A 16,370-nucleotide genomic window follows, 5' to 3' on the forward strand; every position below is an offset into this window, starting at 1 on the left:
GTTGCGCGAACGGCACGACACGAGCGGCAACATTTTAGACAGCCGTCGTTCCTTTCTTTTCTGGCGGTGTTTTGGGCAATGTAAAGAGACAGAAATGATCTGGTGCACGCCAGATACTAGTTGACCCAGTCATGTCGTAGGAGTGTTGTGATGTGTCATGGGGGTAGTTTGAGAGGTGCCACCGATGATTTAAAACCGAGCACCCGACCCTTCACGATTGTTCTGTAGGTAGTAATAGTGTAAGCTGGAACTAGAACCGATATAATACTGACACGTGGGCTTGTTTACCTTTTTCGGGTGAGCGCTTTTCACCGCCTAACAAATGTTATCGCTCATCGCGGGACGCGCCCGCATGTATCGGACGTTTCGCGAATGTTATCGATGGTTCTGTTGTCACCGAAACTTATGTAATCTGATTGCATGTGCGACGCGAATTGTGTAGAACTTTCTGGGAGACACGCGGGCACCATCAATTACTCTGGAACCTCCGATACAAGCAGACGCGCTTGACCGGCAGATCAAATTTCGACGATCGCCGACAGTGTTTGCCGCTGTCGTTGTGCTTTAAGTGTAGCCAGTTTTTGTGGGCACAGGTTCGCCCAATAATAGTTTCGTCATTCACAGTATTGCTACTGTGTTCTTTACCGTCACTACTATGTGACAATATCCACTAATAGCGCGAGCAAACATCGCTCGTTCTCTCCTCCGTCTTCTCGGCTATGCGGGGTCTGTGACGTCTATTTCCAGAGAGAGAGAGAGAAAGAAAAAAAGAACATCTTCAGAGAGAATAAGGATGGCTTGATTTGCAGGAGTGGTTCCCTCTTCACGGGAAACCATGCGCCGTCTTGGCTGCGCCCGCCCTCTCAACCAACATGATCTGATCCGAGAGGCGGGAGCTGGACAGCAGCGTCTCCCACTGCTCTTGGTGGCGGGGTCGCTTCGGCTGCCAGGGGAACGCGCATTTTCCCTCTTCCTCTGCAATAACCGACCCGTTGCAGTGAGGAGAGTAAACTGGTAAAGTGCCTCGGGATCACGGTGTCCTCGGTCTTCCCAACCTAGGCGTCTTTCCACAGCTCCCCACACTCGCTGGATCCAGACAGCGGTTTGACTGCGACGTCACGTTATCTAGAATCCCCTCGCGTTATTTTCTTAGCACTCGGCTTCGCTTACTCGTAAGCACTCCACTTTCACAAGTACAACGAGACGGCAGGGTCCTTCTCTTTTACGGCGCTGCCGCCAATGCACTGGTGGACTTGCGAAAGTCGAAGCCAGATATTGACGTTTTAGAGACGCCACTGAAGGATCTCGTGGCTCTGACCTAGCCCGACCTTCTTACACAGCTAAGATCCACTCTTCCTATTCAACCACGACCGGCAGGTAAACTCGACACAGCCGACTTTTAGACGAGCGGTGCGCATCTTTCATGTGGTGCTTCACGCACAACTAATTCCAGTTTCGCTACCAGGCTTTCACTCCTCCACCACTTTCAAAGCTCTGGCCGATCTGCAGACACCGCGATCATCTGTTTCATTCGCTTTTCTAGTGCCAGCTTCCTAGGGCATTTTACAAGAAAAAAGGTATGCAAATCCAACCCACGCGTTGGAATTTGTGCGAAGCGAAGCTTCCGTGAAGCGGTTAATTAAATACCATGCAAATGATTATATTCTGCATAGCGTTTTGCACTGTATATAGCAATTACGTGCCTGCCAGGAAACACGGCAAGACGCAAATACCCCCACCACGCGACCGCGCATTATCCTGTCTCCGGGGGATCGGCTTACTTTACTATGACACTGTATCCGGGGTCGGCGCGCCGACAAGAGTGAGTCGATCTTGGAGATATAGTGCAAAAGTAAGCGGCATTTTACTTGGCGAGAGACGGACCACGCAGACGCACCATACTGCGGGAAATGTATATAAAGGTTTGCTTTAAAGGAATATAGTATAACAATCCAAGAATATTGCGAAAGCGCCACAATTGCATTCCTAAGACACGATTGCTCTTGCGTGTAGTCATTATTTGGCTATTTTTGAGCGGATGGATTTATTTTTTACGCTTTGTGAGAGATCTCCGGGTCACACGCAACGCACTCCCGACAAGGCGGCGGAACTGACGTCACATCTACCTTCAGCAGCGACGGGGCGAATTGACCGGCTGTGCGCTGTTTTGTTTCCCCGCGTTGCACCATACAACATGCTAAGTTCTAATGAAAATGATGACATCAGCGGAGATTATGACTCCGCCTTCGATGAGCGCCCGGCAACGACCGGAACGAACGATATTCCGGTGGCACTCCATCAGAGGTAGCAACTGGTACTGGAGGCGAGGGAGGAGGGGTGTTCTTCTCCGGCGGCTGCTAGGGTGCCTCGATGTCCACCTCGCCTGCCGCTCCGTATACAGAGTGGAGACAACCGCGGCGTCTACTACGGCCTTGGCCACGTGAATCGCGAACGCCGTAGTAGACGCCTTTGGCGGACGCTGTAGGGACGCGTTGCCGGTGCTCGTATGTGTCGTGTGCGGTTTAGCCCTACTTTACTGGCCTTCCTCCAGCTCCGCTGGTCTCTGGTGTTTGCGATAGCAGAGCTACACATATTCGCTTTCTCTTTTCAAACGCGCCTTTGGCGTGTTGTTGCTTGCGCTTCCTCGGGAAAACAGACGGCGCGGCGTCAGGCTTGAGGCGCTGCCTTTTCAATGACACCCCGAGGCTTTGCGATCGCTCGCAAAAGGCGGGAAGCAGAGAGCCAGGTAAGTGTGACGCAATATCCGGTTTTGCCGGAACCTTCAGAGGACGTCACTAGGTGCAGCGATTTGAGAAATATTAATTAAAATAATTAATTTTCGCTCATTTTTGCTCAGAATGAGTGTTGTTTTTGTCACTCTCGGTGCGATAGCTGTCATTGGAGCAGGAAATTTCGGCGACAGATTTTTTATTCTGTATCTCTTCAATAAAATAATTCTGCTCTTAACGATGTATATTCGTTGCAATGAGGATATTTAGGTACCATATTTGTTGTATCACTGTGTGATTCCGTAGAAAACAAGGCCAGCAGCCAACACATCTGTGGCAGTAGTAAAGATCGGAGTGGTGTCCTGTGTGTGAGATATTTCGCAAGGCGGCGGCATCAGTGGGAAAGTCGAAGGGAGAAGCAAAGAAGGCTTCGCTTGAATAACCAAACTATTCCGTTTGTCACGAATTGAATTGTGTTGCGTCCAGCATCTAAACCCACTTCTTAGCGAAGCTACTAACCAGTTCGTTCTCCATCTAGTAGCGTGCATATTTTCCGTATGTGGGAGGCTTTTTACACCGCCGTTTTCACGCGTAAGGTGAATCCGCTGCCGGCGGTCCTAGCTTTAAGCGGGAGACACACGGTGCCATTCGGTGTCCGATCCGGCGTCCGACGCGCCGGAACGGCAGCCGGAATCGAAATGTTTTGCCGTGCCGAAGCCCCGGATCGGACGTCCGGCGTGCGACAAACCGGGCAGATTTTCATCGTCCGACGCGTCCGACAACCGCACCGCCGTCTGGCCGCAGCCAATGACAGCGTGAACCGAGCTGTGACTTCATCTCCACAGGGAGTGATAGCGCCCCCACGCACTCGCATTCTCGCAGAAATGGTGCCGTCCGTAAGTAATATTCTCCTTCTCGTCAAGTCACAGCAGGGCCTAGATCAAAATTCTAGCAGGGAATTTCGTGTAAGTGCGCTTTGTTTTGTGCGTGTTTTTCTTGTTTCTCTTGCAAGAAGACGACGATGTGCAGCGGGTGCATGCTAACGAACGCACTCCAAGAAGGAGCCCGAAAGCACAACGTCGTATGACGGCTGCTCGGCGGACTCTTTGGAGCCATCGTTGAAAAGCGAGGAAACAGCCCCCTGGCTCTCCCTCTTTGTCAGAGTTAGGACTGCTTCTCCAAACAAAGACACCCTCCAGTCTGTATGCGCTGAGTGAGTGGGGCCCCGCGAACAGCGTAGCGGATGATAGCACATATGACGATAACTTTAGCATAAGGGTGACGCTGACTTCGTGGGCTCTAAACCCCTTTCTAATCTTACGGGGGGCAGAGTTGGATGCGCTAAGATCCAATGTTAAATCGCACAAAACTGCGTGTAAATACCTGTATGTCCAGTTATTTTCGAAACGTAAATGCGTCTATGACATCTTACCTCTGATGGCAAAAAGCAATGAAGGTGGCGGCATTAGGTGAAGACGACAGTTGCGCGCCTCAGGCAAGCAAAACGCAAATCGGGGAGCAGAGAAATGTGCTTTTGTCCTTATCTATATACTGACCTATTAGTATCTGAAAAACACTGTCAGTTAACGAAACGAAAACGCTTCACTAACAAAAATACATAATTTTATCATAGCGGAGAGGCACTGAAGTAGAGACGTACACATTCTTTCGATCGGCCAGCGTGGAAAAGTGACCTTCCAGCCCCTCCTGCACTACCGCGAGAAATCGCTTCGTGAAGCTAACGATGCGTCCTCTCGGACAGACCAGCGACGACACCAAGGCGCAACTCGGTTGGCGAATAGTATTGATGGATGCCACACTACAGCCGACCCCGACGCTGAGAGCAAGAAACTCCTGGAAAAGGCCTTCTACACCGCTTCCTCACGGTCACTGCAAGCCGCCAAGGCCGTATGACAGAGGCACCCAGGAACCAAGACGCGCAAGCGTGACAACCCCTCTACAAGCGCCCCCCCCCCCTCCTTTCTTTGGAGCAGTGATCCGGGTGCCCTGGGGGTATTTCTTCGCTTGTGTTCAGTGAATAAAGGTGCCGGAGTGATTTTGAGCACCCTCGCCCTCAAGGCGGATCCTTCGGTGACTTTGAACGCTCTGACTGGACGAAGGTGTGACGGCAGATTTCCCTGGCCTAGGGGTCTAGGGAAGGCAGGGGGGATTTACGCGGGCTTTTCAGGCTCCTCAGTGGTGCTTTAATGCAGTCATGTTAAATTGTTGAGATGTAATGTTCACTACTGTTCATGTAGATATCGTAAATAAACCCAGTACTCTTCGTTCTCGATGAGAACCTGTTCCTCCCTTCAACAACGTCCTCAGCGTAGATGAGTCAGACGACGGCATGGGCTAGCTACCCCTTTTGACATGCCCGACCCCAACTCTTACAACATGCGCAAGCGTTAGGAGCAGCGCTGGCGACGAAATGCCTGTGGCATTATGCTTGTGCAAAGCGGACACCATCCATTACGGTATTCGAATTCTAGGCAAGAGTGGCAATGCTTTGGCCAGAGAAATCATGAAGGCATATCATATTAGAAAGAAAAAAAGTGCCTGTATTAGCGATACGTCGGTTGTTTTGCGTAGCAAAAAAAAAAAAAGCAGTCTTTAGAAATGATGCTGTAATCTATACGCTTCTTGATATGATGCATTGGTTGGCTTGATGGGCAGTGCGCTTGCGCGATCCTGGTCTGCTGTGTACTTAAGTAGGCGAAGTCTTCAGTATAAAATTTAGTTGCGAGTTAGCGCTTGTCCTGTGCTTCTGTCCCGTCTTGGAATTGCGCTTACCAGTATTCAGTTGTTAAACATTCATTGTAATGACCGACTGCATTGCACTTATCTGCTTGCGTAGACGTATCTATAGCGGCATAAGCATCACCAAGGTAGCTTTGCACATTTTTGAAGAGGAGAGTTGATCAGAATTGTTGATGAAAACGTGACAAGATGTCGCCATTTGCACTGCCATTTTTGGACACACCTTCCGGTACTTCTTTTGACAAAAGAAGCTCGATGGGCAGCGATATGTTCGATGCTGGCGCGCGGGAAGGGCAGAAACTGAAAGAAAGCGTCACGTGACAGTTCTGAAGCCTACTTACACAAATGTGAAGGAAGGCTCATAGGAAAAGAGCTTTCGCCACGTGATAGACGAGTGGTAATTTTTAGCCGCCTCGAGCGCTGCTGGAAATGGTGGAGGGCGTGGCGCAGGATGATTAGGACATCCCTTCTTCCGGTTACAGCTCTCGCAAATCAAACACCGTGCCTTGAAATGTTCAGCGACCGTGCGCAAGCCGTTTTCTCAAAGGCAGGGAGAAAGTAGAATGGACGGCGTCAGAAAAGGTTGCCTTTCCGAGGCAGGCGATCTGACGTCATTGTACCCCCGCAGTTGTTCTTTTTTATCGTGGTGCTTGCCATCGCAGTCAGATAAGCTTCAGGGAGAAAGTGCACAAGGCTGCAGTTGTCATACTCCAAGTGCGTGCGGTGTCCTTGGCGCAGTCACCTCTACACTATGCTGAACTCTAATATCTCGCTGTTACACGTAAAAACAAGCGCTCCTTTTCTTCCTGACTGTTCGTCCTGCAGGAGCGAACTTAAGGAGGGTATGACGGCAGCAGTGAAACTTCAAAGTTATTTCTCTATGAGATGAGGCAGCTTGCCGAAGAGGTTAAGCACCTAAAACAGCAATTGGCAGCTGCAAACACAAAAATCAAAACGATAGAGAACAGGCACTCAGAAAAATGCGCCCTCGCAACACATGCTACTCGAGCGATCGTGGCCTGCGTCCGAAGAGACAACAATGACACTATGGAGGTCGAACACCCCAGGTGTCCCAAGAGAAAGGCACACGAGCGCGATGAAGAGACTGTACTCGATACCTCCGAGCTCACGGATAGAGTAGACAAACTAGAGGCGGCCATCGCTCAACTGGCCCACACCCTCTCCGAGCACATACAATATTTCGCACATAATTTGGGCAGTCTTCAACAAGTGTTCACTCACGATATGGCCAAGATCAATGTCACACTCAATAGCGAGGCTGTTTCCCAAGCGGCAACGCATACTCCGTCGCAGGAACAGTTCACCGCCCCCACCAAGGCATACAGTGCCAAGGGCCTCAGCGTCCCCAGTCAGGGCAGAACCATACAGTAAGAAAGATGGCTGCGGCCGCTAAGATTGTCCAGTGGAACTGCAGGTCATTCACACGTAAGAGAGCCACTCTGCAATTCCCATTAGCCAGTTTCGACCCCAAAATTGATGTCATGGCCCTTCAGGATACGGGCACACAGGTTAAAATTACAGGATATGCAACTTTTAATGAATTCACCAATCCCGTCAGCACGCCCTTCACGGCCATATAGCAGTACAGCGCAATCTCATTGCTATGCAAATCCACCTGGAGAAGAAGGAAATTCCATACATCTTCATATAACTCCTTCCTAAACGGAAACAGAACAGGTGCATATAGATTCATAATGTTTGCAGCACCCCACGGGACAAAACCGATAAAATCGTCACCCTATTGAGGAAGGCCAGTAAGGCAGCTAGCACAGCACAATTTGTAGTTACCGGAGATTTCAACGCCCTTCACATTGTATTGGGGTATCAAAAGTGCAGCAAAAAGGGCGATGCCCTACTTTCCGCGGCCAACGAGTTTGAACTCGCACTGGTTACAGACCCAGACCGCCACACACACATCGGCAATAGCGTGAGCCGAAGCACTACACCGGATCTATGTTTTGTATGGAGTGCGAACGGGGTCAGCTTGTTCAACACAGAAACCTGCATCGGTAGTGACCGTTACCTCATTAACATCCCCATCCCCTCCAAAGGATATAAGAGGAATAAATAATTGGTTAAGCACAGCAAGCGAGATGTCTTCCGATACGTGCGTAACCGCAAGCCGCTCACGGACATCGCAGACCTCTCCGCATGGACCGAGGACCTCGTACAAGATGCGGAAAATGCAGCAGTAGAAGCACCCCTTGAGTAGGAAGGTCCTATGCCACTCAAAATTAGTAACCCTATGGGAGAAACAGCAGGACCTTCAGAGTGGGTAGGTGGGCAACAAATTCAACCGCGATCTTAAGAAACAACTTGCAGAATTGGAAAAAAGAAATGCAGGACTGTTCGAACCAACTGAGCAATATGCAATGGCTACAGCTTTGTGATGACATCAATGGCAACCTTGGAAAGAAGAACCCATGGATCCTTTTTAAAGGGCCCCTCACCAAGTCACAGCAATATTTGGTTATACAGATGGATGGATGGATGGATGGATGGATGGATGGATGGATGGATGGATGGATGGATGGATGGATGGATGGATGGATGGATGGATGGATGGATGGATGGATGGATGGATGGATGGATGGATGGATGTTATGAGCGTCCCTTGTGGAACGGGGCGGTGGGTTGCGCCACTAAGCTCTTGCTATTATACTGCCTTATATCCTACCTAGGTTAAAAAAGAAAGAAAAAAAAACGCCCGATGAATGTCCATAACCAAATTTTCTGACCCCCTATTGCGAACTTTGTTATCGTACGTCTCCGTTTTTTGTCGTTTCCCTACTTTTCTTCCACCAATCTTCCAATCGCCTCTTACTAATCTCTATTGCGGACATGGTTATACTTTCCCCCTGCTCTCGCTGAACCTAAGTGCTTCAAGGAGTCCAGTGGTGCCTAAATCGACCACTGGGCAGATATCTTCACATTTTAATAAAACATGTTCCATTGTTTCCCTAGCTTCACCGCAGCAAGCACATGTTTCTTCTTCCTTCTTATATCTCGCTTTATAGGTGCGTGTTCTAAGGCATCCTGATCTCGCTTCGAAAAGCTACAACGCTAGAAGTTGTTACGTGCCCTCTAGGGAGCGTTCTACCGCTATATTTTTTCAAATTGTATCATTAATAGCAGACACCTAGATATTTCAGTGCCGCGAACCTATGATTTCAGGAGGCGAGCGTCACCGCCAACATAACGCTCTCTCCACTTGCCCCTGTCTAATACCTTTTCATCGGGCGAGGAGGAAACGGCGCGCGGCGAGCCTTTCCTCCTCTCTGGCTTGTGCGACGCGGTGCGGCGCTGCTTGAAAGTATTGCTGTCGCGTGCTGCGGAACGATTTCGAGATGTTTTAGCTCGTACTTTGTGAAATTTACGCAATGCCCGTTCATAAAAGGTCATCGGAGAACCAGTGTGTAGCCTTTCGGTGCATCGGTAACTACAGTATGCGGAAATATCTCTTGGTGGCGCAAACATGTGACGCGTATCATCAGCCGCGGTGTGTGTATGTGTTGCGAACTATTTTGGGCAACACAGCGATCACTGCTGTTGGTGAATCAGCATGATACATATATAAACTATGTGCTTCGGCATTGCCTTTTTGCCCTGTAAAGCCGTAAAATCCGAGAGGGATGGTATAAAAAGAATGCGAGGGCTATTTGTGCGGACAAAATTTCCGTAATACGTGTGAGTGCGTCGTAGAGAACGGGATGAACAAAACCGCAAAAAAAAAAAAAAAATCGGCTGTCATTCTTTTTCTCGAGAAAAAAAAAAGAGAGGACTGGATAACGCCGCAATAAAACCTCGCATGGTCATGCCGCACAACGTTTATAGGTTTATAAACGTTGATGTCGCATGCTTGGACCATGTGCTATATAGAGCAAAGATATCTGTAATCCAGCATCTACCACTACTTCGGACGCTCGCGCAGTTCGTAAACGGTCGCTTTGCATGACAAGTGTAATTTACAAAGTAAGGTGTGCTGTTATTACTGACCAAAACTATTTTATTCATGGGTAGAAACCACGTCCACCGACCCAAGTAGACAGGCAATGTAATCTACAGCGAAGAGTTTGAACGCTTCTCAAAGTGTAACAGCAGAGCTCCTATCGTAGCACAACGATACCCACGCTGTTACCATCGTCGCGTATGTTTCATTGTTCCTAAACCGCAGCTTACAACCAGAGGATAATACAGCAATAAGGTCAAATTATCGAATGGAACTTTCAGAAACACACTGCTGATCTCCAAAGCTAATCGTAGGCTCAAACATGCGCGCACACATCGCGCTGCGACCTCCGTCCGCCTCAACGCCAGCAGAAAGTCAGGCCATGCCGACTTAAACCACTTCAGTACGTCTCCCAGAACCGTTCTCCACGTAGACGCCACGTCATACTAAATGGAACGCCCGAGCGCGAAAACAAACGCCGGGAACTACCGCCTGCCATGCAAAACGGAGCGCTCGCACAAGCCAGCATGCCGACTGCCTATAGATGGCGCCACTGCGTACACAGTATGGTGGCGCCCATGAAAAAACCGTCTATAACCACAAACGAAATTCCTTCCCTGCGTTCTCCCATACCAAATCCGGAGAATCGCGTGACGCATTTTTTTGCTCGCTTTTTTTTTGCTGCGCAGCGCACCCCCGCTGACGGTCTCTCGCGCGAGCTGTTGCGTTTGTCTCGTTTCGTGCAGCGCACAATTTTGCGCACTGTGCACGAGAAGCATTACGTAATCAAGGAGTACAGACCACTTAAGTAAATACATTGGAAAATATCTACAGAGATCCCACAGCTACCTTAATTCTCCAAAAGTAGGAACATACCTATAGGGAAAGGGGTCAGACAGGGAGACGCAATCTCTCCAAGGCTATTCGCTGCGTGCTTGGAAGAAGTATTCAAGCTATTAAACTGGGAAGGCTTAGGAGTAAGGATCGACGGCCAACATCTCAGCAACCTTCGGTTTGCCGATGACATTGTTCTATTCAGCAACACTACAGACGAGTTGCAACAAATTATTGAGGACCTTAACAGAGGGAGTGTAAGAGTGGGGTTGAAGATTAATATGCAGAAGACAAATATAATGCTGAATAAATCGGCAAGGCAACAAGAATTCAGGATCGCCAGTCAGCCTCTAGAGTCTGTGAAGGAGTTCGTTTACCTAGGTCAACTAATCACAGGGAACCCTGATCATGAGAAGGAAATTCATAGAAGAATAAAAATTGGTTGGATCGCATACAGCAGACATTGTCAGCTCCTGACTGGAAGCTTACCATTATAATTGAAAAGGAAGGTGTAGAATCGGTGCATTTTACCGGTGCTGACATATGGGGCAGAGACTTGGAGATTGGCAAAGAAGCTTGAGACCAAATTAAGGACCGCGCAAAGGGCGATGGAGCGAAGAATGCTAGGCATAACGTTAAGAGAGAGAAAGAGAGAGGTTTGGATCAGAGAGCAAACGGGTATAGACGATATTCTAATTGACATTAACAGAAAAAAATGGAGCTGGGCAGGTCATGTAATGCGCAGGTTAGACAACCGTTGGACCATTAGGGTTACCGAATGGGTGCCAAGAGAAGGGAAACCCAGTTGAGGACGGCAGAAGGCTAGGTGCAGCGATGAAATAAGGAAATTCGCGGGCGCTAGTTGGAATCGGTTGGCGCAGAATCCCGCGTCGCTGCCGATTCCTGATCCCATCCACGCCAAATTACTAATATCCCTCTCCCCATAAGCATGGAAAAGGACAACACGTATCGACGTAAAGCCAGGGCGGACGCGCTCTGGCGAGGTCTTGAAAACAAACCGGCCATCTACGTGGACGCTGCTTGCTCGGGCAATGGCCGTTGCATAGTCGCTGCCATTGATGGTACCGGACGGACCATCAGCTTCGCCAAGGTCAACACGTCCTCCATTGTGGAGGCGGTAGAGCCCGCAATTGCCATGGGCGCGTCCCTACTTGATGTTAAATTCGTTGTGACAGCCTCTAAATCAGCCATAAGAAGCTACTCTATTGGGGCAACCGGCCCCATTGCAAGTAGACTTCTCAAACCCCAAGACACTATCCATCTAATGTGGGTGCAGCTCATGCCAGCAACCCGGGTAACGAAGCAGCTCACATAGACGCCGAACCAGCAGGTAACCGAGAGGTGGGATCACTGGACCCGGATGGCCGGATTGAGCCCACCCTCACCTATCCCGAATTCACGCAATTCTACAAGGATTCGCGCAGAGCGTGTCCGTTCCCGAACACGATTCCCTCCCGGGAGCAGGCCATGTATCTACGGCGGATACAGACTCGATCTGCGCTAAGTCCCCAAAAGGTTGTCTGAAATTTCCAACCAAGAGTTCAAACCTAACTGTAGGCACCAAGATCATATACTTTGGGGGTGCCCATCCAACCCCCCACCAAGGACGATTCTTCGGCAAGCCTACACGCTCGAGGTCTGGCAGTTTGCGATAAAGACGGTTGACCCAGAATTCCAAGTCATGCTGGCAGAGTGGGCTAACCGCGTCGCGGCCACGTGGCCTCCACGCTACTAGCCCCTCTGCCAGGGTCTCAACTACTAATTACACCTCCAACAAAGTTTACTTCTCTCTCTCTCTCTGACTATGAGATGATGTCATAGACCATTCAGAATTGGCGAACGGCGTTAATCGTCTCGCTCGCTGTAAACTTAATGCTCACCGGGTTCTCTCTTGCGAGGCCGTTCGTCACATCTGCAGCTCTTTTGGCCTCGGCTGCAGTTCCTGGCGAACATGTGTGTGATGCCTGCGCTCACCATGGCGACGACGAAAGCAGACTCTCGGGTCGCTGCATAGAGAGTAGCACGTTCCACGTTTCAGTACGAGACTGCCAGTAGAACTCTTCAACATGAACTCCACAAGTTGGGTTGCACATGCACAGGATAGGTTGCACCTACGCAAATGCAACATATGGAGGTGAGGGTACTTTCATAATGTGTACGTTATCTTTCCTCTCAAGGTACATATCAACTTGCACTCCGTTACACTGTCACCATGCTCGACGTATACTCTTGTACGTATAAGTAAGAATGCATTTCCAGAACTAGCTTTCTGATTATTTTCAACCTGTAAAGTGTAGCCTGAAATTTCTTATGCGCATATTTTAAAATTCCTGCACATAGAACGGCTCGTGACGTCATAGATGTACTTTAATCTCGCCGACGCTTCGCGCCTCGCTCCACGTTTTCCAGCAGCATTATCTCATTTTATGGGCATATTAGGTCTCATAGAATCGCTGTGTAATGCTTGTTTGTTTATTATTATTTTTAGTTCCCGGCAGCCGCGTAGAAGCGCGCATAAGAGTAAACCTGCCGCCTGACGTCATATCATGTCAGCCAAGCTGTATGGTGTCATGTTTTTTACCAAGAAAAAAAAGTTTTGTCTTTATAAGTAAGATAACGCTGGGCACACAAATATGAACTTTAACGCTATAAAACTGAGCAGGTGTTAATTGGTATTCGAATTTAATTCTTCTAGAAGGTCTTTCTTTCCCTTCTTTTTCTATTTTTTTATTTTCTGTTTTTGTTTTGCAGCCGTAGTCATAGACTAGTCACAAATCAGTTTCAAGTCATTTACATGCAGGCAAAACAACGCTAACAGTATTGAGCATATAGCAAACGGAATAAAGCCGGGTACAAGTGCACAGAAGCAACAAACGCCAATTATAAACAAATGAAGAATAAACGGATACAAGATAAGAAATAGGCAATCTTGGAACTTTACACAGATGGCAGTCACCTAATAGGTGGGAAATGGCGACGAAGTCAAATCTGTGCAATTTTCTTAAGAAAGTATTTATTTATTTATTTATTTATTTATTTATTTATTTATTTATATTGTCTCCAAAGTAATGTTTTGTACCATTCTTAGTTCTGGACGTATATTATTCCAAGCTTTAGTGCCCGCAAACTGCATAATCTTTCCCCATGAGTATTATAAGCACGGAACAGATTAAAATCCCCAGCGGAAGCAGTCCTCGTTGCGCCGAAGTGAACATGGCCGCTTGAAATATAATGATTGAATCTAAAGATATTACCCACAGCGCTTGTTACATTTGAGTGTCCAGCGTTAAAGCTCATTGGTTGTTAAAGATCAAATCGATCGAACGCCGTCCCACGACGTTATGTGAGGGGGAGGCAGGGTCCGCGAGCCGCACTTGGCGGTCTCGCGTGCTTTACGAATAATATTACAGCAGCTATTTTGATCTAGGTGGCCACTTTGAAAAGTAGAAAATAGAAACTAGGCTTTGTTGGGACTATTACATTCAAGTTTTCATTATAAACATGTGCAGTAACGTTTATAATGAGAAAGTTAAATGACGTAATGGGTTCATTTAATGTATATATTTATTTCATCTTTCTTGCAAGTGATGCCCGCCTTGGCACGTAATTCACCTGCCCAGTGATGTACATAAAATAAACTTCGGGATACGTTTTTCTAAGTGGTCGAAGCGTGCACACATACACACACGCACACACACTGTATGGGGAACCAACAGTAACGTACGATAGCGTGGTAAGCGTTACCTCGTTCTTGGCCAGAAGTACGACAATGCCACCACCACGATATAGTGAGTTACGTTGGTTTGATGTGTTCTGGAATGACAACGCTTTCTCTTTTCTTCAACGGCGTTTCAGTTACTGCGATGACATCAAAAGGCTTAGCATGCTTGGCGATGAAGACTAGCAGAAATCCATTTTTTTTTACCATGCCGAGAAAGAGAGAGAGGTGAATATGATTTTAATGACCAGCTGTAGGCGCTAGCCTGACTGGTGGCCTGGCCTGCTACTCCGGGTGCTGGGTGATAATTATGACATACAAAGGGATCGTATAAACGCACACATAGTACATACACACGCAGGTGCACAAGCTGTTTATAAAGTATCAATAAGTTATGCATCGACCTTAAAAAAATCAGGGGCCGAATTCCCGAAGCTTTTCGTTCTTAAGTGATTTTTGCCCAGTGGCTGGCCGCCTTCGCTAATTGGTTAGAGTTTGCTCTTACGAATAAGTCTAGTGCAACAGCTTTTTTGTGAGTGCGGGCCCAAACAAACGCTATCGTTGCACGCATTGTGCAATTGCTGCTTTTCCGCGGGCCGAGAATGTCTCGCAACTCAAAGCTCGAGGCGCGCTTTCTTTCTTTCTTTCTTTCTTTCTTTCTTTCTTTCTTTCTTTCTTTCCTTCTTTCTTCCTTTCTTTCTTTCTTTCTTTCTTTCTTTCTTGCGATCTTTCGTTCGTTAAAACATAAAATATACGAATAGAATATTTCGTCAGCCCACCAGAGCAATGCTACTTTTGAGCGGGTCTGCGCAGTGCGTTGGTCGGAATGAAAGTTTTGTGTTCTACGAACAAAGGAAATCATAGGGAAAATAAGTACAATAGAAAAATTACATTTCTTTATGTGCCACTAACATGTGCTGCAGATGCAGTGCCCCTTGAGGGATTTTCACTCTTGCAGGCAACGGCAGCCGTGTCTTGGAACATGCTTTAAGCCCTTAATTAGCAAGCGTGCCGAGGCCAGCCTCATGAATGAGAAGGGTATGGAAGCGCCTCGAACGAGTAATCCTTCGTGTCACTGCTTGTCCTGTGGCTATGTTACGGTGGCGGCATTGGAAATGGAACGTCTTTTATTTTTCGGGCCCTGATCCGTAATGACAGAGTCTGTTTCACCAGAAAATAGCCTCACATTTTGAGCGGATGACGTGGCTCCCGTTTTGCAGATTGAAGTACTAATTAGATGCGTGTGACGTTTTGCCTCAACGCAACAGAGACGCCGATGTTAAGTAAAGCGCAAGTAACTACACTAGCGTGATGAATTTTGCTCCTTCACATCTGCCGCGTGCAGGCAATATGGTACAACTTTAGTTTCAAAAAGTTCGACGGTCGACTTCTGTCGGAAGAGACAATCCTCCAAAGTAGACATGACCTTGTGTCTTATCAGAATAACATCACTACGATTTTTTTGCGACCTGCAGGACTCATTGAACGCCATTAGTACTTCTTGTATATTTGTTGTTTTTCCCTTTTCTGTTTCTCTCTCCCTCTTCCTTCTTTCTAACCCTTTTTTGCCCAACCCACGTGCAGGGTAGAAAACCGTAGTTTGCTTCCTGGTTAAAATCACTTCCTTTCGCCCCCCTTCCCTCCCTCTCTCCCCTCTCTCTTTCTTTCTCTTCCCTCTGTATTAACCATTTTGCTACCAGAACCTCTCCGGAAGCAATGCAAAAATCTTCCTCGTTTTACCTGCTGCGCCAAATTCAGCGCGTGATGTCCTGATGCGAAGAAAAAAAATTATGTATACTTGCACCTTTCTGTACTCACCTAAGATATCAAACGCGAGATCTTTCAGTAAAAAGCAAGATATTTTCTCTAGTTTATGTGCAATCTCTTTAAATAGTAACATGTAAACAAATGACAGTAAAATGAGTGTAATCCACAAAATATTAATGCCCAAACTCAAATAGCACGCGCTAAAATGTTCTGAGGAACGCCGTTCGTTTATTATAGTAAGGCCAAGAGAACCGCGACTTGAACGAGTAGCACTCGCCTCTGGCGATATGCGTACAAACTGACTTGACAAACTGACAAATTGAAGTTGATTAACATTCGCACGAGGCTCTTCTTGGACAAATATATATTGCGTCATACAGTTTAAATCTGGTTGGATGCAGGGCACGTCAGAAGCGGTTTAAACTGTTTGGCAACCGAACCTGGAAGTTTTCCGTGCTTGGAGACGACGTTGAATGAACTTTCCGGGCAGGTCCAGCGGTCCCACTTGAACTGGGATTGGCACTCGTCGAGTGCTTGCCGCATTCCGCTGCCAAGAGTTCCCAGCGACGCG

The 16,370-nt window shown here is 47.8% G+C and overlaps 1 protein-coding gene across 1 annotated transcript in view; it reads right to left on the reverse strand.

The window, feature by feature from the left end:
- LOC126547917 (protein Wnt-8b-like) overlaps nt 1–16,370 on the reverse strand; it is a 37,241-nt gene that overhangs the window by 15,924 nt on the left and 4,947 nt on the right. Inside the window, exon 3 of the mRNA XM_072288260.1 lies at nt 12,195–12,320. Within this exon, the coding sequence (XP_072144361.1) occupies nt 12,195–12,320 (126 nt within the window). The remainder of the gene's footprint in view (nt 1–12,194; nt 12,321–16,370) is intronic.

The sequence above is a fragment of the Dermacentor andersoni genome, chromosome 1 (genome assembly GCF_023375885.2).
Source record: "Dermacentor andersoni chromosome 1, qqDerAnde1_hic_scaffold, whole genome shotgun sequence".
In the NCBI taxonomy this organism is placed as follows: Eukaryota; Metazoa; Arthropoda; class Arachnida; order Ixodida; family Ixodidae; genus Dermacentor; species Dermacentor andersoni.